The sequence below is a fragment of the Vidua macroura genome, chromosome 6 (genome assembly GCF_024509145.1).
Source record: "Vidua macroura isolate BioBank_ID:100142 chromosome 6, ASM2450914v1, whole genome shotgun sequence".
Taxonomy (NCBI): Eukaryota; Metazoa; Chordata; class Aves; order Passeriformes; family Viduidae; genus Vidua; species Vidua macroura.
In genome coordinates this window covers 56,111,471-56,130,620 of record NC_071576.1, presented here as the reverse complement: position 1 = coordinate 56,130,620, position 19,150 = coordinate 56,111,471, and the positions used below count along the sequence as shown (strand labels likewise).

The 19,150-nt window shown below is 59.5% G+C and overlaps 6 protein-coding genes across 8 annotated transcripts; 2 read left to right on the top strand and 4 right to left on the bottom strand.

Moving 5' to 3' along the window:
* Positions 1 to 83: 83 nt before the first annotated feature.
* On the bottom strand, positions 84 to 2,246 carry LOC128809439 (uncharacterized). Of its 2 annotated transcripts, none has more exons than XM_053981433.1 (7): positions 1,648 to 2,246; positions 1,378 to 1,577; positions 871 to 950; positions 744 to 794; positions 528 to 608; positions 377 to 453; positions 84 to 306 (listed from the first exon to the last, which is right to left on the bottom strand). In XM_053981433.1, exons 1-7 carry the CDS (start codon positions 1,932 to 1,934, stop codon positions 189 to 191), a joined length of 894 nt encoding a protein of 297 aa, XP_053837408.1. In that variant the 5' UTR covers positions 1,935 to 2,246; the 3' UTR covers positions 84 to 188. The 2 variants fall into 2 exon arrangements, with proteins under 2 accessions (XP_053837408.1, XP_053837407.1); XM_053981432.1 differs by having other exon boundaries at positions 381 to 453; positions 1,648 to 2,244.
* Positions 2,247 to 2,337: 91 nt separating this feature from the next.
* Positions 2,338 to 4,341, bottom strand: SDHAF2 (succinate dehydrogenase complex assembly factor 2). The gene is made up of 4 exons (XM_053981436.1): positions 4,253 to 4,341; positions 3,543 to 3,751; positions 2,711 to 2,820; positions 2,338 to 2,630 (listed from the first exon to the last, which is right to left on the bottom strand). Exons 1-4 carry the CDS (start codon positions 4,265 to 4,267, stop codon positions 2,500 to 2,502), a joined length of 465 nt encoding a protein of 154 aa, XP_053837411.1. The 5' UTR covers positions 4,268 to 4,341; the 3' UTR covers positions 2,338 to 2,499.
* On the top strand, positions 4,306 to 12,079 carry CPSF7 (cleavage and polyadenylation specific factor 7). Of its 2 annotated transcripts, none has more exons than XM_053981431.1 (10): positions 4,306 to 4,371; positions 4,970 to 5,090; positions 7,490 to 7,708; positions 8,151 to 8,254; positions 8,501 to 8,646; positions 9,870 to 10,275; positions 10,350 to 10,468; positions 10,543 to 10,708; positions 10,799 to 10,972; positions 11,053 to 12,079. In XM_053981431.1, the coding sequence occupies exons 2-9, from the start codon at positions 5,037 to 5,039 to the stop codon at positions 10,965 to 10,967; spliced, it is 1,383 nt and encodes a 460-aa protein (XP_053837406.1). In that variant the 5' UTR covers positions 4,306 to 4,371; positions 4,970 to 5,036; the 3' UTR covers positions 10,968 to 10,972; positions 11,053 to 12,079. The 2 variants fall into 2 exon arrangements, with proteins under 2 accessions (XP_053837406.1, XP_053837405.1); XM_053981430.1 differs by having other exon boundaries at positions 7,487 to 7,708.
* Positions 12,080 to 12,512: 433 nt separating this feature from the next.
* Positions 12,513 to 13,714, bottom strand: TMEM216 (transmembrane protein 216). Its single transcript, XM_053981437.1, has 5 exons — positions 13,620 to 13,714; positions 13,330 to 13,431; positions 13,155 to 13,247; positions 12,745 to 12,946; positions 12,513 to 12,654 (listed from the first exon to the last, which is right to left on the bottom strand). Exons 1-5 carry the CDS (start codon positions 13,630 to 13,632, stop codon positions 12,639 to 12,641), a joined length of 426 nt encoding a protein of 141 aa, XP_053837412.1. The 5' UTR covers positions 13,633 to 13,714; the 3' UTR covers positions 12,513 to 12,638.
* Positions 13,715 to 13,971: 257 nt separating this feature from the next.
* On the bottom strand, positions 13,972 to 16,535 carry TMEM138 (transmembrane protein 138). The gene is made up of 5 exons (XM_053981435.1): positions 16,463 to 16,535; positions 15,440 to 15,661; positions 15,196 to 15,367; positions 14,379 to 14,454; positions 13,972 to 14,296 (listed from the first exon to the last, which is right to left on the bottom strand). The coding sequence occupies exons 2-5, from the start codon at positions 15,565 to 15,567 to the stop codon at positions 14,184 to 14,186; spliced, it is 489 nt and encodes a 162-aa protein (XP_053837410.1). The 5' UTR covers positions 15,568 to 15,661; positions 16,463 to 16,535; the 3' UTR covers positions 13,972 to 14,183.
* LOC128809440 (lysosomal membrane ascorbate-dependent ferrireductase CYB561A3) lies at positions 16,528 to 18,957 on the top strand. The gene is made up of 6 exons (XM_053981434.1): positions 16,528 to 16,673; positions 17,501 to 17,706; positions 17,771 to 17,979; positions 18,053 to 18,207; positions 18,420 to 18,576; positions 18,690 to 18,957. The coding sequence occupies exons 1-6, from the start codon at positions 16,633 to 16,635 to the stop codon at positions 18,711 to 18,713; spliced, it is 792 nt and encodes a 263-aa protein (XP_053837409.1). The 5' UTR covers positions 16,528 to 16,632; the 3' UTR covers positions 18,714 to 18,957.
* Positions 18,958 to 19,150: the final 193 nt, after the last annotated feature.

The following is a 19,150-nucleotide window of genomic DNA, read 5'->3' as shown; positions in this document are numbered from 1 at the left end:
GCCAGGTGACACCCCCCGACCACCAAACCCCTCCTGCCAGCTTTTGAGAGGCAGGAAACCCCAAAAATGAGGGAGCAATCCAATGGCATCACACGGGGTCTTTATTCCTCCTACGAGGATTTGGGAAAAGCTGAGGATGGGATTCCCAGGATGCAGCAGCACTTTTTTGGGGGGGTCACGTCAGGGGGTCATCGATGCGCCACAGGTTGGTGGGGTGGTTGTTGGTGCTGAAGCCACTGGGACTTGGGATCTGGATACCCTCCACGGATCTTGGGGCCCAGGTGATTGGAGTCTGTGCCCACCAGCCTGGAAAATCCAGGGGGGATTGGTGAGGGGGGGTGTCCACTCCTCCTGGGGGCTGTGATCCCCCCCAGACTCACCTGGTGCTATGGGGGCCAGCGGCGAGAGCTTTGTCAGGTACTGGTTGTGGACAGTGCTGTATGCCAACGGCTCCTGAGGGATGCAGCGGGTTGGGAGCGTGGTTCCTTTGGAAAAGGGATGGGGACAGGGGACACGGCCGCACCCACCTTCCTGGTAGTGACTCCCTTGGGTCCCACTTGGAGCTCCAGGGGGGCGAAGGGGGCGGGATGGCCCATGGCAGGTTGGGGCTGTGTGGGGACACAGGGATGAGATCCTGCTCATTCCCATGCCAGGCAGCTCCCGCTGCCTCAGAGCCCACTGGGAGCACTGGGAGCACCAGGACAGGATGTCCCCTGCCCTTGCCACCCTGTCCTTTTGCTTACAGTGCTGCATATGGCAGGAGCGGAATCCATCCAACCATCACCAACATCAAGCTGTGGGAGAGGAAAAGTGTCCCCTGGGGTGCTGAGGGGTGGGGGGGACAGGGGACACGGTGGGCACGGGGCTCACGGGCTGCTCTTGCACGGTGATGTCACTCCCCTGGGTGGTCCCGGTGCAGCCTGACAGCTCCATCGCCCTCGGTGGGACATCTGTGGGGAGCAGATGGAGCAGGGATGTCCCCTGTGTCCCCAGGCCCGGCATTACCTGGATACACCTGTCCCACTGTGTTTGGGGGGGAGCAGGGGGTCTCCACCATTCCCAGACCACCTGAGGTCTGACCTAGCTCCAGGAACACTGACACTCCAAAATCCCTAGAGTTGGCTGTGGCTCTGGGACCATCAATAATCCCAAAACCTTCCTGATGTTGGAGCTGGGCCCTGGACCCCAGGGCCCCAAACCCTCCTGCAGTTGGAGGTTTCCTCACTCCAAAATCCTCATAAGGACAGAGCTTTCCCTGGGATCACCAAGACCCCAGAATCTCCTGGGAATGGAGCTTTCACCGGGATCTCAACACCCCAAAACCCTCCTACTAAGGCTGGAGCTTTCCCTGGGATTCTTAAGACCCCAGAATCATACCTGGCTTGGCAGGACTGGCGCAGTGGCTCTGGGTGCCATATTCCCCGGCTCTCACCTCCCCGAAACGGAGGCGGGAAAAGGAGAAGTCAGTGGGACACCGACACTCCGGCTCATCCACACACTCGGGCAAGATCCTTTGGTAATCCGGGCGCCCGAAGAGCTTGAAGTCCTTGGAGGTGGTGGACACGTCGGTGTCCTGGCTGTGGTGGGAATGGTTGTGATGGAGTGATCCCAAAACGTGCCCCCCAGACTCCTGCAGCAGGGACGTACCGCTCCACGTGCGGGGAGATCAGGGATGCGAGTGCTGAGTAGTTGTTGGTGGCGTATCCCGAGCCGGTGTGGACGCCGAGGAGGGGGCGCATGCTCCTATCACTGGGGGGCTCAATCCCCAAAACGCGCCCCTCCTCGAACTTTTGGGGTGACCCCGTGGGCCTCTTCCCAAAGGCCGCCTCGTAGGTGGTGACGTAGAAGCCCATGAGCTCGGAGGGGGGGCCCCTCACCATGGGGAACCCCGTCCCCAGTGCCGCGGCGGGCGAGTCCTGCGGCAGGGACGGCATCCCGGCTCTGGGAACGGGCCCCTGGCGCCGGGAATGGCCCGAGGTACGGCCCTACGCCATGGCTGGAGGTGCGGAGCCTTCCCAGCAGGCCCGGAAGCTTTGGAATGTGCCCGTGGAAAGCGACTCTATCTCCTGGTAACCGCGACAACGGGGACCTCCCGGGAGGCTCTCACTGGAGGGCAGGAGGTTGGACAACCTCCCGGGATGTTGCTGGAGGGCACCGGGAATGTCCCGCTCCAGCTCCACTACAGCCCCCGCCCCGGGGTGGGGTCACCTCCTGGGGGTCCTGGGAAAAGGGGCAGGTGGGAATTGGGAATATCAGTGAGGTGGCATGTGCCAGATCGACCTGGGAACGTTCCCGAGGGCCTGACCTGGATGTCACAAAGCAGGAGAGGGGCAGGGCCAGCAGCCAGGCAAGGCCAGTAGCCAGGGCTTTATTCAGCATTCCATGAGTGTCCAAAGGCTGCTGGGAGAGGAGGAAAATCTTAGGGAAGGTGGAAACGCCAGTCCAGAGCCCCATGTCCCTGCGCTACTCCAGGGAATGGGAACAGAGGCGTCCCCTCCCTCAGCGTGGTGGCTCAAACAGATATTCCAGGTCCGGCTGCCGGAGCCTCTGCTCCCTGTTCCTGTTTTTGGCAAATTCCCTCAGCATGGCCATCACATCGGTGTCGAATTCCGCCGGCGTGGGCTTCGCTTCTGAGGGGAAAACAGGGAAACATCAGGTGCGTGCTGTCCCAAAGCGCCGTGCCAGTGTCCCAGGGCGTGGCCACACGTACCAGTGGCCCAGTAATAAATGTCCCAGTCGTTACTGGGCTCGTTGATGAGTCGGTCGTAGCGGCTCAGCTGCTCCTCGCTCATGCGCGCCAGGTTTTCCTTGGCGAAGAGGCTGGAGAGGGATGGATCAGGATGAGCGGGAGATGGAAGGAAGAGCTGGGGTGTAAGAACCAGCTCAGTGTGGTCCTGGAAAACACGGACCCCCAGCCTGCTCTCCCTCACCTCAGCAGGCGGGAAAACACCGGCACAGCATTCCCAGAGAAGCTGTGGAATCTCCACCCCTGGAATCCCCTTATCCAGCCTGGTCTCGTGGAAGGTGTCCCTGCCCATGGCAGGGGGTGAAACTGGATGATTCTTAAGTCCCTTCCATCCCAAACCATTCCAGGATTCCATGTGCTTGTTCACATGAGATATTGGGAAGAGATTCTTTCCTGAGAGGGTGGTGAGGCTCTGGAATGGACTTCCCAGAGAATTTGTGGCTACCTCATCCCTGGAAGTGTCCCAGCCAGGTTGGGCAGGGCTTGGAGCAACCTGGGGTAGTGTAAGGTGTCCTTAAGGTCCTTTCCCACCCAAATCATTCCAGAATTCCACAATTCTATGTGTCTAATCTCTTCTTCAATCCCAAAATCCAACTGGCCTTGCATTCACATGTCCCAGGATTTACATACATCCTTCCCAAAGGATTTTGGCTCACTGAGCTCTCCCAGCTGTACTCCATCATTGCATCCTTGACCAGCAAGATCTAGGAGCAACTTATCCCAAGGACTTTTGCACTACCTCAATGAACTCTTCCCTGTTAATGAAAGGACCTGGAATACTCAGAGCCAAGCCCACCTGAGCAGGATGCAGTTTTCCAGCATCCCCCTTTTCCTGCTCTCGTACAGCAGCCGGGCTCTCTTGGTGTCCAGTGGCTCGTCCGGACGCTCCTGCCAGGGGGGCAGCGGGATCTCCAGCACGTCCTTCCCGGAATCCGTGGGGGAATCCCCCCGGTAGCCACGCTGCGGGATCAGTGGCCACAGGAGATGCCGGCGCAGGGAGTAGAGCTGGAGGGAACAGGGAAAGCACAGGGATATCAGGGCTGGGTGTGCCTGCACACAGGGACCTCTCCAAATCCTACTGGACACGATTCCCAATCCCACCCCTCAAAACCCCGCTGCCCAGATCCCCCAGATCTTCCTTTTCCCCCCAAAATCCCCTTTTGTCTGCTCAGACTCTCCTCCTCTTTTTCTCCCCTCTTCCCACAATACGCTAATTTTCCTCCCGTCCTGCCCTTCCCCCAAACTCACCCATTTCCCCTACTTTTCCTTTCCCCTGTGTCCCGTTTTTCCCCCCCTTTCCTGTCGTCTTCCTCCCTTTTTTCCCTTTCCCACTTCGCCTTTCTTTTCCCCTTTTCCCAACGTTTTTCCCCTCTCCTTCCCCTTTTACCCCCTTTTTACCCATTTCTTCCCATTTTAACCTGTTGTTTCCGCTCTCCCTCCATTCTCCCCCCTTTTACCCCTTTCCCTTCCCTTTGCCCTCCCAGTTTTCCCCCCTTCTCCCCCCACCCTGGCCGCCGCCATCTTGCCGCGCGCCGCTCCGGCCACGCCCCCTCCCGGCTCTATGGGGCGGGGCGTGCCGGAAGTGGGCGTGGCCACGCCCGGAAGTGGGCGCGGCGGCGCTGGCGGTGAGCGCGGGCGGCGCGCGCGGGGCTGGGACCGGGGGAGGGGGGCCCCGGGGCGGGGGGCGCGACCTATCGCGACATATCGCGACCTGCCGCCCCCTCCCCTCACATTCCCCCTGCCCACAAACCCCCCAGCCCGGGCCCCGCCGCTCCGCAGGGCCGCATATGGCGGGGACGGGGCGGCGCGGAAAGCGGGGGGGGGGGGGGGGGTCAGTGGGGGATCGTGGGGGGCACAGGGAATTTGGGGAGAAACAGGGATTTGGGGGGGAGACAGGATATGGAGGGACAGAAGGATCTGGGGGGACACGAGATTTGGAGGGAAATGGGATTTGGGGGGACACAGAGATTTGGGGAGCAGAGGGGATTTAGGGGGGACATGGGATTTGGGGGGACGCAGGGATTTAGGGGGAAGAGGGGATTTGAGAGGCAGAGCGGATTTAGGGGATAGAAGGGATTTAGGGGGGCACAGGTATTCGGAGGGAAGAGGGGATTTAGGGGGACACAGGGTGAGGAAATGGGATATGGGGCACACAGGGATTTGGGGGGACGCCCCCAGCGGGTCCCCAAGGCCTCACTGACCCCCCTGCCCCCCCCTTCCCAGAGCACCTTCCGTGTCCTGGCTCCGCCCGGTCCCAGCCCGGGCTCCCGCTTTTCCCGCCTCTGGAAATATGTCCGAGGGAGTGGATCTGATTGACATCTACGCCGACGAGGAGTTCACCCAGGTGAGGGCTGGGATGGGGCGGCAGATCCCCCCTTTTCTTTCGGGAAGAGATCCCAGTGGATGCCAGTGTCCTGCAGCTCATCCTGGTGGAAGATGCAACTGGTGTGGCTAGGAAAAGGGAAGGATCATTCCCGATCATTCCCAAATCTCAGTGGTTGCCACCTCCAGCTGTGATTAAAGGGTTTCCCTGTGGGTTTGACACGTGGCTGGTCACGGAATGTTTGGGTTTTAAGAGCTTAGCTGTGTCCTGGTTGGAATAATGAGAAATCCCAGGTGGAAGAGGCACTTCTAGGGAATTACACTGTGAGGGGATACCAGGAGCCAAATCCATGGGATCACCCAGGCTGGGAACCTGTGCAGGAGCTCGCTGTTCCTGTGCTGTTTGTCCCATCCCAGGAATAGCTGGGATTCTCGGGAGGAAATGATGAAGGAAGGGGATGTTGGAGAAGCAGATTTTAGGGAGTTCGTGGATATGGGAAAGCAAGTGCAAAGGCAGATGTTGGAAAATTCGAAACTGCCGTGGAAAGCTTGTGGAGAGAAGTTGGCAAGAGGAAATGTCATGGAAACTGGAAGCAAAGCACCTGGAAGAAGGAATCACCATGGAGAAAGGAATTCCTGTGAACTCCTGGAGTGATCAAGAGAAGCTTCTTCTGGTTATTGGGGGAGAATACCCCATGGAATCTCCTGGGAAGACCAAGTGGATGGAGGCTTCTCAAAGCTGGAATGATGATCCAGGCCAATGGCTCTGGCATGTTCCTCCCTTTGGGATGTGTGGCAGGAGAACACCTGGAATTAATCCATGCCAGGATCAAAGCAGCGGGGAAGTGCTGTGGTGTCCCTGTGGCACTCCAGGGATGCCAGTGTAATTCCAAATCCCACATTCCCACATGGTGATTCCCACTAACAGTGCCCAGCTTCATCCCTGTGCACCTCAACTCAGTGTGCATGGATGGGGAGCAGGAGAATCCCTAAAATCTCCCAAGCTGAATCCCCTAAGTAGCAGAACTGAGGGATTCCAAGGGATTCCTCCTCTAGCCCTTCCTTCCTATTTTCGGTCTTGACTTTCTGAAACTTCCAGGCGGGAATCTTCCAGCCTTGGGCTGTGTCCAAAGGCTCCTGGTGGAGGTGGGAACGTGGGAGTTGGATTAACCAAACACTTGAGCTTTTTTAGGAAATGAACACAAAACTACAGCTCCCTTTTCAAATCATTCTTTTATCAGCTCCAGGGAAAGAGCTGGATGCAAAAGTTCAGGGAGAGGGAAAATGGTTGGATTTTTGTATTTCTGGGTTTCCACGATCCTTGGAAAGCTGCGTGCTGAGCATCGTTCTCTGTCCAGCTCCCAAGAGGGAAGGATTTGCAATTACCTGACCCTCAGACTGTCTCCAGCAGAAAATATTGTCCAAACTGCCTGGAGTTGAAAATTTGGGAACAGAACCTCTGGTTTTTATGGCACACCAGCTCCTGTGGGGTGAATCCTCATGGAGTGATTTTGTGGGATGAAACACTCGGCACAATCTGAACAAGGAACCGGGATCCATAGTAAGCACAGCACTTGCTGGACATTCCAAATTAAATATAGCCTGGGACAGAGTGGGAACTGGGAGGTAGATCTAGGACACGCTGGAATTCCCAGCTCTGGAGCTTCCTGAGCTTCCTCTGCCAAAGGGACTGATCCAATGTGTGGGACCTCCTACCCTAAAAAGGGCTTTTTTCCCAAAAATAAGGAAGGTGGGGTGCTGGGCATGGTTTGAGGTGAGTGTGCAATTCCCAAGTTGGATTTTTGGGAAGAATGTGTTGCCAAGGAGTGATAGGCTCATCCCTGGAGGACATTTGTTTTTCCACCACTGAATTCTTGCCCTCCAAATTGGGAATTTCTTCCTGGTGGCAGCAACAGGGTCTTGTCCTGTTGTGTGGGATCCAAGTGGGCTGGTCTTTGGAATGTGCTGGAGCTCAGTGAGGGTTTAGATGAGATATTGGGAAGAATTTCTTCCCTGTGAGGATGGTGAGGCCCTGGAATGGATTTCCCAGGGAAACTGTGGCTGCTCCATCCCTGGAAGTGTTCCAGGCCAGGTTGGACAGGGCTTGGAGCAACCTAGGATAGTGGAAGGTGTCCCATGGCAGGGGGTGGGATGGGATGATCCTTAAGGTTCTTATTCCAACCCCAACCATTTCATGATTCCATGAAGACAGAGCCCATCAACCTCTTTTTTGGGATTGCCCAGGCAAGAGGTGGCTGTAATTCCCAACCTGTGCACAGACCCAGACCAAGTGATTCGGGCCTTAAACCTTTGGACTCGGCTTGGAAATTCCGCTTGGGAATTGGGACAGCAGGTTGGAAACAGCAAAGAAGGCTTCCCAAGCCCTTCCCAAGCCAGGATCTCATGACGTTTTCCCAGCAGGACCCGGAGTTCAGTAATGCTGACCAGATGGATCTCTACGACGACGTGTTAGCAGCCAGCTCCCAGCCCCAGGAAAAGCGTTCCAGCAGCTCGGAAGCGCCTCCGGAGATCCGTCAGGAGCCGTCTCCCAAGCCCAACAGCAAACCCCCGGCCATCCTGTACACCTACAGCGGGCTCCGGAACAAGAGGGCCGCCGTCTACGTCGGGAGCTTCTCCTGGGTGAGTTCATCTTCCTGGGAAATTCGGGATTCCTGGCGAACCTCTGAAGGGGCTCCTGTGCTCTCTAGGGGAGTGGCAGGGATTTTGAGGGGCGTGCTCCTCCTCAGTCCTCAGCTGGTGTCCTGAGCTGGGCTTGGCTTTGTGATCCTCAGGGAAAGGGGATTTGTATCACTGAGGAGCTTCTGGGCTGGGGTATCTGCTGATGTCCCTTTGAAGCTGTGACTTTGGGCTGCTGCTCCTGAGTCACCTTCTCCTGTTCAGGGATGCAGGAATGGTTTTGGGAAGGCTCTGTCTTGTCTAGAGAACTTGTCGCTGTTACCATTCCCAAGGCTTGTTCCGGATGATTTTAAGCTCCCTGAGGAAGTCTGGGGGTGACATTCCTCAGGTGGGTGGGGGACACTGGGGACAGATATGAATACCAGCCTGTTCCCTCTGCCCTCAGTGGACGACTGACCAGCAGCTGATCCAGACCATCCGCTCCGTTGGAGTCTATGATGTGGTGGAGCTGAAATTCGCGGAGAACCGAGCCAATGGCCAATCCAAGGGGTGAGAGCCAATGGAATTTCAGGTGGGAATGGCGGGAGCCAGGCCCTCATTGCCACATCCATTGTTTTGTGGAGGGTGAGGGAGCAGCTGGCACTTTTCCGACTTGGCACAGGGAATTCATGGAGCATCCCTAAGAGCATGGAAAAGTGAGGAGGGAGTGTGGAACAGTGGGATGGGATCAGGAGGAGGGTCTGGGGGGGTTCTCTGCAGCAGGTTTAGGGCTCAACCTCCCTCTCTCCTGCACAGGTATGCGGAGGTGGTGGTCGCCTCCGAGAACTCAGTCCATAAGCTCCTGGAGCTGCTTCCCGGAAAGATCCTGAATGGAGACAAGGTGGAGGTGAGGCTGGCGACCCGGCAGAACCTGTCGCAGTTCGAGGCTCAGGCTCGCAAACGTGAGTGTGGCGCCGGTGTGAGGCGGGTGGGGGGTTCCATCTCACACACATCCCAAATCCCCCCCGGATCAGCTGCCAGGCCCAGCCCAGCGAGCCCTTGGGATGGGGGGAGACCCTGCCAGGAGCGTCTGGGGGTTGTTTGTCCCATTCCTGAGCCGGATTAGCTCCTGACCCGAGTCTTTATGATCCCCTTTTAGGTGCTCCCACACTGCGAAGATCCCTCGTAGCCTCCTCCTCCTCCTCTCCAAACTGAATGGGCTTAAGCTCTTCAGGCTCTCAGCATAGCTAAGACCCTCCATATCTATTAGTAGCTCCTCTCTGGATCTGCTCCAGAATTTTTCCATCCCTGCGGAGGTAAGGTGCCCAACACTGGAGGAATATTCCAGCTGGGGCCTGGCCGTGGGCGTCCCTCAATGGCAATAGGTGGTCCTGGCCTCACTCCGCAGCGATGCGATGGGATCCGCAGGGATTGTCCTGGCAGGAGCGTGTCCGAGGAGGTCTTGGCCAGCTCTGGTCGTTGTAGATCCCTTGGCATGTTTTTTGCAAGGAAATCTCCCCCTTCCCAGCAGAGTTGCTTCGCTCCCTTCCTTTGGCTCAGGTGCCCGAGGGGATCGGCTGCTTGGTGCTTAGGCTGTGTCCCAACTTGCCCTGCAGTTTTGGTGGAGCAGGGAGTGTTCCCTGGGCCGAGTTCCGGCTGCCCCCAGGGCAGAGTAGAGCTCCCATGCACCCTTTGGCACTGCTGGGAGCCTGGCTCCTGTCACACCCCTTCTGTCTCATCCTCAAAACCTCTTTGGATAGAGCAAGGCTTCTTCACCCTCTTGGAATGCTGAGTTTTCCTTCCTCTAGCAGCAGCTCCGTTGCTGTCAGCACTTGGGTTCTGTCCCCTCGTGTTCCTCCATGCTTGGGCCTCTCCAAATCCATGTGTGGATCTCAGGCTCTCCGGGTCTTTGGATGTCTTTGGGGATCTCTCACCATTCCTTGTGGCTTTTGGCTCCTGTCCCTGTGACCTGCCTGTCCCCAGGGCACTGTATGGGGTCTTGCTGGAAAGCTGGGCCCCTCTTGGAAAAACACATGGAAGCGGAGGCTCTGTGTGGCCGGCTGGATCTCTCTCTCTGGGCACCTCCAGCCCTTCAGGGGTGGGAGGAAGAGGAGGAGCAGGAGGTCTCGGAGACTCGGACACCCTCCAGCTGCACCTCACAGCCCTTTCCCCGTGCCACTTCCAGGTGTGCCGCCGCGGGCCCACTCCCGGGATTCCGTGGATGCGGTGGATGGCCGGGCGACGCCGACGGAGAACGCGCTGCCCCCCGCCCGCATGGAGAAGCCCCCCTCGGTCCTGTCCTTCTTCAGCCGCCCCCCTGCACTGCCCCTCATGGGGCTACCCCCACCTCCCATGCCCCCCCCACCTCCCCTGTCCTCCGCTTTCGGAGTCCCTCCTCCTCCTCCTGGAATTCCCTACCAGCACCTGCTGCCACCGCCGCCCCGGCTGCCCCCGCCCCTGGCCGTGCCCCCGCCAGGGGCTGTGCCCCCCGCCCTGCACCTCAATCCCGCCTTCTTCCCGCCACCCACCGCCGCCCTGGGACCTCCTCCGGATACCTACGGCAAGGCCATGGCTCCCTACAACCACAGCAGGTGAGCCGGGGGAGAATGGGGTTGGGATGCTTGGGGAGGATCCCGCTGAACCCCCGTTCCCGCTGTGCCGACAGCCGGGAGCTGGGCCCGCCGATCCCGGCCGTGAGCGAAGGCGAGTTTGAGGAGATCATGAACCGCAACCGCGCCATCTCCAGCAGCGCCATTTCCAAGGCGGTGTCCGGCGCCAGCGCAGGTACTTCCCGTGTCCCTCGTGTCCCCCATCTCGGGATGGATTCCCGCTCCTGACCCCTTGCTCCGCTCCCCCAGGGGATTACAGCAATGCCATCGAGACGCTGCTCACAGCTATCGCTGTCATCAAGCAGTCGCGCGTGGCCAGCGACGAGCGGTGCCGCGTCCTCCTCTCTTCCCTCAAGGATTGCCTGCATGGAATTGAGGCCAAATCCTACAGCAGCAGCTCCAGCAGCAGCTCCAGGTATCCCCCTGGATCCAGAGAACAGGATCCTCCCTGCAGGTGAGCGACTAAAAATTCACTCTTTGGGTTTTGTCTCCTCTTTTCCCAAAGGAAAAGACACCGATCTCGGGAGCGCTCTCCCAGCCGGTCCCGTGAGAGCAGCCGGCGGCACCGGGATCTGCTCCACAGCGACGATCGGCACGAGGAATATTTCCAGGAGCGGAGCCGGGAGCACGAGCGGCATCGGGACAGGGACAGAGACAGGGACCGGCACCACTGAGACAGGTGGGAAGCTCAGGAATCCCCTGGAAGCGTGAAGGATGAGAGAAGGGCGCTCCCACCATTCCTCTCCTCTCTCCCGGCAGGAATTTGGCAGGAAGTGGTTTTTAATGGACTCATATCTCCTCACCTCGACCAGGATGCAGTGCCTGAGGCTGCTCCACCCCATCCCGGTCCCTTCCTCGCCACCGCAGCCCCCTCTGGGCGGGACCCCCGCCCGCACCTCGTGGCCTTGGGAATCCCCCCCACCACTGCTGCTGCTTCCTGGGGCCATCCCACTCTGCTCCGTGGATACTCGGACCCAAAGAGAAATGGTGCTTTTATTCCATGGAGGGAGGTTTGTGAGCCCTTCCCAGTCCGGGGGGGGAATGGAGGAGACGGAGCCCTCCCTGTGCAGCTTGAGGGCTTGGAGATGCACAGCTCCCGATCCTGGGATCAGGAGCCATGTGCCATCCTCTGGATTGTTGGGGGACACTCCTGTCCCCATCGCCCTGGTGGGACACTGTGCCACGCTCCTCCTTTGCCCCTTCACCCTCCAGGAGGTGGGAAAAAGAGGCTGGAGCTGGGTTGGGGGTCATCCTCTCTATCCCGACATTCCCCACAGCAGCATTCCCACTCAAACGGCAGCTCTGGCCTCTCCCGCAGAGCCTTCCTTGTTTTAGAGGAAGCGGAAGAGGCAGGGCAGGCTGTGACCCCCTCGTGTCCCCTCAGAATCCCAAGAAGGAGAGGGAGGGAGAGCCCAGGAGGGTCAGGATGAGCCGGGACACACCGGGTGATTTCCAGGGCTGGAATCACACTCGTGTGGGAAAACCCAGGCCCTGGAAGTCTTTTTAAGTTGAAATAACCCAAATTCAGGAAAAACCACCCTGATTTTCCCAAGCTCCACGAGGTGGGAGCGCTCAGCGGGAGAGCTCCAGGTTTTTTTTACTTACCGCCACAGATTTTTAGTTTCTTTCCAAATAGTGGAGGGGGGGGAAAGATTCCCCCCCAAATTGCAGAGCAAATCCCTGGAAGCCCCGGCGAGGCGCCGCCCCTCCTGCTCGCAGTGATTAGATTTGTCTTTGGATAGGTTGGAATTGTGTAATAAACTCAGATGACGTTGTCAGTCTTTTATACGGCGCTCCTGTTGCCTTCCTACAGTGGGATTTGGGATAATGAGGGAATGGGAGGGATTTGGGGAGGTCTGTGGAGCCGTTGTCCCTCAGCCTCTTCCTCCTCCAATGGGCTCCTGTGCTTCCCAAACTGGCTCTGAGGTGCCAGAAGTACCTGAGCATTCCTAGGGGGACCCACATTCCCAGGCATCGGGTAAAAATAAATATTTATTGGAAAATAGTGAATTATTCTGGAAGGTCGTAGAAAAAAAAAAAGGATTCTTCATACCTTGAGCTGGCTCAAGCTCTGAGGAGTCCAAGTGGATTGGGGAGTGGGAAAGGTGGGAGGGATATGTCCAGGGGGGAGTGAGTGAAGTGGGATGTGGGAAGTGGGAAAAGGAAGGGATGAATCCGTGTGGCAGCGGGTCCCTGGTGAAGTGGGAAGCAGGAAAAATGGGAGGGATGTGTCCAGGTGGCACCAGGTGAAATGGGCAGTGGGAAGGGTGGGATCCTCCCCCTTCCTGGGGCTGGGAAGTGGAGCTGGCACGGGTGATGCTTCCCTGTATCCCTGGGCTGTGTCCTCAGTAGGGATCCGTGCTGTGGAAAAGGACAGAGACAGGGATGCGTGGGTGCCAAACCAACCTGGCAGGTCCCGCGCCGGCTCCCCCAGTTCCCGGGATGTGGCACCTGGAGAAGGAGAGCAGTGCCAGGAAGCCCAGGAGCAGCTCCAGGCTGTAGAAGAGGAGCAGGATGGCGCTCAGGAACGCTTCCAGGCGCAGGGAATATGTCTGGAGCAGCAGGTAGTACACGGCCAGCACAGCTGCTGGCAGCGTAAGTGCCAGGCTGAGGGACAGCGGCACCTTCCGCTGGCACAGGTTCCCCTTGGAGCCTGTGGAACATAGAGTTGGGATCAGATCATGGAAATCATGGGAGGGTTTTGGGTGGGGAATTAAATGTCTCGTTCCCGTGGGCAGGGACATCTTCCTCTAGCCCATGTTACTGCATGCCCCGTGCAAGCTGAACATCCAGGGACGGTCTTCGGGGTGTCCCAGGACTCTGCACTCCCTGTGGAGCCTCTGGTATTCAGGGGCACTCACCGAAGAAGATGCGTGTGGCCTCAATGCCGAGGTAGAGGAGGAGCAGCACCACGTCCAGCACCAAGTTGGAGACGGGATAGGGCAGGAGCAGCACTGCCGGAAAAGCACCGCCCTCAGCACCACATTCCTGCCCACCCCGGCGGGATCGGGAAGAGTTCTGGAGCGAAGGACTCACCTTTGTACACGAACACGAACGCTTCCAGGAGAAAATATGTGGCGCAGTACCAGCCGTTGAGGAAGAGCAGGACCTGCAGCGGAGCCGAGGAGCGATGGCGGCCTGAGGGGACACGGGGAGGCCATGAGGGGGGAGCACGGGGCGGGCATGGCAGCGCAGCCCTCGGAGCCCTGCAGCGCCTTGGCCGCCCCCCTGCCCCGTTCCCAGCGCTGCTCCCAGCCCGAGTTCCTCCCGGTAGCCCCTGTACCCTCCGGTATCCCCCGTTTCCCCCCCGCCGGTCCTGCTCCCACCCCTGGGCGCCATCTTCCATCTCCATGGGAACCGCCGCCGCCGCGCTCGCCCGCGTGGGGGCGCTGAGGGCGAGGGCGCGGAGCGTGCGGGCGGAGCCGCTCTATCACCCTCCCGGCTCGGTGGTCTGGCCCGCCGCTCTACCCGCACCTCTCTATGGTTGGAGGACGGATCGCTGCCGCGCGGGCTCGCGTCCCCCTCCCTCCTAACCCCGCCCCTCGTATCCATTGGGAGAAGAATCGCGCACCGGAACACGGGAATGTCCCCGTTTGGCGCCCGCAAGCGCAGCGCCGAGCTGGGTTTCAATGTAAGGAGTGCAGCCGTGACACCGGCTGGGCACAAACACCCGGCAGCCTCTGGAAAACACATCCAATTTATTCCTTTAGGGTTTCCAGAAACATTCCAGTGCCAACCAAGGCTGTGGCCCTGAAACGCAGGGACGCCCCACAAGCCTCCCGCTGACTCCCAAAATCCTGAGGGCTGGTCCCCAGAGAAAGGATGAGCCAGAACCGACCCCGACAGAGCCTGTGGAGTGCAAGGAGACTCCAGGGGATCCCGGGGATCCATCAGCCACGGAAGTGGGCAAATTCCTTGCGGAGCCAGAGGGAATCCTGGTAGAAGAGGGGGTCTCCCAGGTGCACAGCTGTCCGCTTGTAGAAGTAGGAGTAAAGCACGGCCGCTGCAGGGAATTTCGGGATGAGAGAGGGCCCCCAGCACCCCCAAAGGATGTGGGATCCCACCCTGATCCTTGGAGTCCTTACCCAGCCTCTGGAAAACGAAAAGGGTCTGAAGGCCTTCAGTCCAGATGAAGCGGCTGGGGTCACGCCAGCGCAGGTTCTGAGGGGGTTGGAAAACTGGGAATAACCCCTGAAGCATTTTTGTTGAGTCCTCCCAGACCCATCACCCCATTCCAAAGGTTCTGAGTGGGATGGAGGGACATAAGCCAGGAGTAACACCTGGAGAAGTTTGGGAATCCCCCTACTCTAAAGGTTAAGCAGCTCAGGGGATTTAGGCATTGAGCCCGGACCTATTCCGGCTTCAGACTGCAGATCCCTGCAAATCCCCACAAATCCCCTTCCTGGACGGCGTGGGCAGCGCTGGAGCAGCTGCTGTGGCTCCTGACCCCCCAAACATTCCTTGTGCTCTGGGACAGCAGGATGGATGGAAGTTCAGGAAGTGTCCATTGGGAAGGAGCTAGGAAGGAGTTTATTCAGGAAAGAAAAGGGGAAGGTGCTGCCAGGACAGATCCGGGAGCCTGCACAGCCCACGGAGCTGTGGGAAGGGAGTGGGCTGCCCCCAGATATAGGGATTAATCCCAGGAAAACCAGGAGCTGCTGGCACAGGCTTTCCCTGGGGAAAAAGGATTTTCTGATGGGTCACGGCCCTTAGGGAATGAGCTGGGATGGGGCTGGGATTGGGCAGGACACTCCCAGCCTGATGCCAACCACCGGGTCATGGAATGGGACATCTTCCATGGGACACCTTCCACGGGGAGACAATGAGAAAGGACTGTGGGAAGCTGGGTGTCATGGAAAAATCCCTTGGGAGAATGCAGCAGCTGTGCCCACGCCATCCTACCATAATCCAGACGTGGAAGGAGATGCTGAGCGCCAGGTAGGCTGCGGAGAGCAGGATGGTTCCCTTGAATTTATGGAAGAGGAGGTTGACCAACCCCGCCTGGAAAACGTAGGTGTTGAAGAACATGAGGAAGACGATGATGACGTTGAAGACGATGGCGAGGTCCTGGATGCTGCCGGGAGAACAGAGGGATTGTGGGCTCCTGGGTCTCCTGGATCTGCTGCCCCACCTTGCCCGTACTCACATGAAGAGGACGAGCTGCACGGCTGGAGCCGTGCGCAGCAGCTCCGAGAAGGAATTCACGAAGAGGTCGTAGGAAAGCAGCAGGAACTGCAGGAACAGCACCAGGCTGTAGTTGCTGGGCTGGAGCATCCTCCTTCCTGAGGCTTGGAGCCCTCAGCCCCAGCATTCCCAACGGATCATGGCGCTGGGGGGGCTCAGCAGGGCCTCTCCCGACATCCCAAACCTGGAGGGGGAACACGGGGATTGGGATGGATCCCAGAAACCAGGAAAACCCAATGAGCTGTGTCCTCTCTCTCCTCTGGTGTCTTCCTTCCCCCTAAAATCCACCCCCCATCCCCATGTGAGGAAATCCAGGGATGAGGGAGACGTGCAGTCCCAAGAAGCAGTGTCCAAGCAGGTTATTCCTGGCTGTTCCCAGCTCCATGGGCAATTCTGAGCAGGTTTGGGCATGTCCCACTCTGGGCCCAGGGAGAGAAGTGAGGAGAGACAGACGGGAATTTTTGGACACTGGAGCAGGTACAGTCCTTGTGGGACACATGTCCCATGGGAAAAGCCCCCTCAGGGATCATCCTGGCTGGAGAGGGACGGAGGGGACAGGGATCCCCCGTGTCCTGGCAGGACAAGGGCTGTGCTGGGGGCTGAATTCTCTGAGGGGCAGACATGGTGACAGACAGGGGTAAAGGGGCTGGAAAAGGACGGAAAGTGGCTGGAAATGCGGGGGAAGGAAGACTGGACATGAGAGCGAGAAACTGATGGACATGAGGGGGGAAAGAGCTGGATATGGGGATTAAGAAATCACTCTCTGCCCCTCCAGAGCCCGCGTCACTCCGCCCCTTCTCACAGATACCACTGTGGATCCCCCAGGCCCCCTCTCGCCGCCCTCTCCCGCAGTTCTTGGCCCCCTCCCCGCTCCGGGGTCCGGTCCCCCGATACGCCCAAACCCCCCTGAGTGCCGGGGGTCCCGGTCCCGGGGGTCCCGCTGCCCCTGCCGTGCCCCCGCCGTGCCCCCGCCCCAGGCGCTCACCCGCCGCCATCTTGGTCCCCATGGAAACGGCCGCCAGAGCCGGAAGTGAAGGGGGAAGTGGCGGCTGGAGGGCCCTCGGGGCCGCTCTGGCCGCCGCGCCCCTCTGTGGTAGTACATTGGGGTGGGCGGGAAAACCATAGAGATGAGCAGGCAGAGCGGCGCTCGCCAAGATGGCGGCGCCCAGTGACGAGGAGGGGGCGGTGGGGTCCAGGTACAGCCCCGGGGTTGGAGCGCTGGTGGGCGGCTCCGGGGTTGGGAGGGGCCGAGGGACCGCGTGGTCTGGGTTTTGGGTGGTGTCAGGGCCGGGCGATTTGTTCCAGGTCCAGGGGAGCCGCAGGTTTGGGGGGGGGGTGGCTGTGGAGCCACGTGTTCCCAGATTTCGGGGAGCCATGGCACCGAGTAGCCCAGATTTGGGAAATCCGTGAGTCTCTGTGTCCCAGATTTTAGAGAACAATAGGGCCGCGTATCTCCACGCCTTTCCTGTCTCTCTGTCCCGTGAGGCAGCTGATTTGAGGGTGTCGGGACAGCCCCAGTCCCCGGAGAGGACAAAAATACCCATTTCTGGGGGCACATGTAAATCACATGCAAATGAGAGCGATCGGGCTCCTGCCAGGGGGACCGTGACAGCTGACACCAAGAGCTCCTCGCTGCCATTCCCTGGGCTGCCGTGCCCTGCTCTGCATGTCCTGTTCCATCCCTGGCCTCCTTCCCAGTCCAGGGCACAGCTGGACTCTGGTCACCCCCTCAGGGCTCCCAGTTCCCCTTTCCGCGGTTCCTCCTGGCGATGTCGGAGAGCCCCAAGAGTCACCTCAATCATCCCCAGGCACCACCATCCCGGATCCATCCCTGCCACCATTCCCAGGCCGGGAAGCAGCTGGGCCACCATCCGTGGCTGGGAAGCAGCTCCATCCCTGTCACCTTCCCCAGGCTGGGAAACAGTGCCCCCCCCCCCACTCTTTGGGACTCCCAGTTCCCCTTTCCGTGGCTCCTCCCTGGGACCGCATCCGGAGCCTGAGCCGGCTCCTCGCTCGCCCACAGGTGCCACCACCGCGCCACGGCCATGCTGGACGTGCCCTTCCTGCCCTTCTGTGCCTTCCTGGGAACGCTGGGATTGCTCTGCGTGGCCATGGTGGGCACCTGGTGCCAGCACTGGCGCGGGGGCTTTTCCCTGGACGGCAGCTCCCGGACATTCAACTGGCACCCGGTGCTGATGGTGACGGGATTGGTGGTGCTCTACGGCGCAGGTGAGCAAAGGGAGCGCGGGGATCCCGGCACGGCTCCTTCCTGATGTTTTTTTCCCCCTCACAGCTGCCCTGGTTTACCGCATTCCCAACACGTGGAGCGGCCCCAAGCTTCCCTGGAAGGTGCTGCACGGCAGCTTGGCTTTGGGAGCATTCGTCCTGACCGTGCTGGGGCTGGCGGCCGTGTTCTGCTTCCATAATTCCCAAGGGACGCCCAACATGTACTCGCTGCACAGCTGGATGGGGCTGGGAACTGTCCTGCTCTTCTCCTGCCAGGTGGGAATCCCTCCTGGATCCCCCCCTCCCTCCAGCATACCGAGTTTTCCACCCTCACCTTCTCTTCCCACAGTGGGCAGCAGGTTTTGGAGCATTCCTGCTTCCCTGGGCTCCCACCTGGCTCCGGGCACTCTACAAGCCCATCCATGTTTTCTTCGGCTCCACCATCCTCATGTTGTCCATGGCTTCCTGCGTGTCGGGAATCAACGAGAAGCTTTTCTTCAGCCTGTGAGAGTCGGGGGGGAGGGGCTTGGGAAGATCCCTCACAGGGATGGGGGGGCTCAGGATGTGGATTGGGGCTGGATTTGGGAGTGACCAGCCCAGAGCAAAGGGAACTGAGCACTTCCTCAGGTGTGTGGTTCCCTGCACAGTTCTCTGCAAGGTTTGAGGGGGGGTTCGGGAACATCCAGAACATTCCCAGCCTCTGTTCCCTGCTCCAGGAAGAACGGGACCATGGCGTACAAGCTCCTGCCGGCTGAGGCCGTGTTTGCCAACACCCTGGGGCTCCTCATCCTCATTTTTGGAGTGCTGGTGGTGGCTGCCCTGGCCAGGCCCAGCTGGAAGCGCCCAGATTCCGACTCCCCGGACTCCCGGCAGGTACAGGACACACTGGGTGGATTTGGGAGGCCGAACTGGGAATCTGCCCCCCAACACAGTCCCGAGGGTGGGGGAAGGATTGAGGGATCCCGGCTCATCCCTGTCTCCCACAGCCCCTGCTCTCTGCCGAGCGCTGATCCCAGGGATCTCCCAGCACTCCCAAGCTGCATCCTTGTGCCTCCACGTGCCAGCTCCTGCCTGGATCCCAGGCCATGCCAAACCCCAGCGCTTGCCGGTGCTGTCCCTCAACGCCACAGCTGGAGCTGCCAGAGCCTCGCTGGGACAAAGAGGAGCATCCGTACCACTCCCACTCCAGAGGGTCCGGCTCAGGCTGGAGCCACTCAGGGACCTCACGGACATGGAATAAAACATTGGCTTCTGCAGGGCTCCAGCACTCAAATCCCTGGGGACAAGGGAGGGCCTGGGAGCTGGGGTGGGAGAGGTGGGAGCTTGGGAGTAGGTCCTTGCCAAGCCAAGCTGTCCCTTCCCAGGGCTTGTCCTCGCTGGCTCCCTGGAGACATGGGACAGCTCCCCGTGGTCACCCCACGGGATTTGGGATCATGCTCTGCCCTGT

Coding starts and splice junctions, on each gene's coding strand:
- LOC128809439 (XM_053981432.1), bottom strand. CDS start 1,934: ATGCCGTCCCTGCCGCAGGACTCGCCCGCCGCGGCACTGGGGACGGGG. Junction 951..1,377: donor CGCCAGTCCTGCCAAGCCAG/GTATGATTCTGG, acceptor TGCTCCCCACAG/ATGTCCCACCGAGGGCGATG. Junction 307..380: donor GCTGGCCCCCATAGCACCAG/GTGAGTCTGGGG, acceptor TGGATTTTCCAG/GCTGGTGGGCACAGACTCCA.
- SDHAF2 (XM_053981436.1), bottom strand. Junction 2,821..3,542: donor GAAAACTGCATCCTGCTCAG/GTGGGCTTGGCT, acceptor ATCCCTCTCCAG/CCTCTTCGCCAAGGAAAACC. Junction 2,631..2,710: donor CATTTATTACTGGGCCACTG/GTACGTGTGGCC, acceptor TTTTCCCCTCAG/AAGCGAAGCCCACGCCGGCG.
- CPSF7 (XM_053981430.1), top strand. CDS start 5,037: ATGTCCGAGGGAGTGGATCTGATTGACATCTACGCCGACGAGGAGTTC. Junction 7,709..8,150: donor ACGTCGGGAGCTTCTCCTGG/GTGAGTTCATCT, acceptor CTCTGCCCTCAG/TGGACGACTGACCAGCAGCT. Junction 8,647..9,869: donor CGAGGCTCAGGCTCGCAAAC/GTGAGTGTGGCG, acceptor TGCCACTTCCAG/GTGTGCCGCCGCGGGCCCAC.
- TMEM216 (XM_053981437.1), bottom strand. Junction 13,248..13,329: donor GTTCGTGTTCGTGTACAAAG/GTGAGTCCTTCG, acceptor CTTTTCCGGCAG/TGCTGCTCCTGCCCTATCCC. Junction 12,947..13,154: donor GGCCACACGCATCTTCTTCG/GTGAGTGCCCCT, acceptor TATGTTCCACAG/GCTCCAAGGGGAACCTGTGC.
- TMEM138 (XM_053981435.1), bottom strand. CDS start 15,567: ATGCTCCAGCCCAGCAACTACAGCCTGGTGCTGTTCCTGCAGTTCCTG. Junction 14,455..15,195: donor CCTTCCACGTCTGGATTATG/GTAGGATGGCGT, acceptor CAACCCCCTCAG/AACCTGCGCTGGCGTGACCC. Junction 14,297..14,378: donor TTTCGTTTTCCAGAGGCTGG/GTAAGGACTCCA, acceptor AATTCCCTGCAG/CGGCCGTGCTTTACTCCTAC.
- LOC128809440 (XM_053981434.1), top strand. CDS start 16,633: ATGGCGGCGCCCAGTGACGAGGAGGGGGCGGTGGGGTCCAG. Junction 18,208..18,419: donor GAGAAGCTTTTCTTCAGCCT/GTGAGAGTCGGG, acceptor TCCCTGCTCCAG/GAAGAACGGGACCATGGCGT. Junction 18,577..18,689: donor ACTCCCCGGACTCCCGGCAG/GTACAGGACACA, acceptor TGTCTCCCACAG/CCCCTGCTCTCTGCCGAGCG.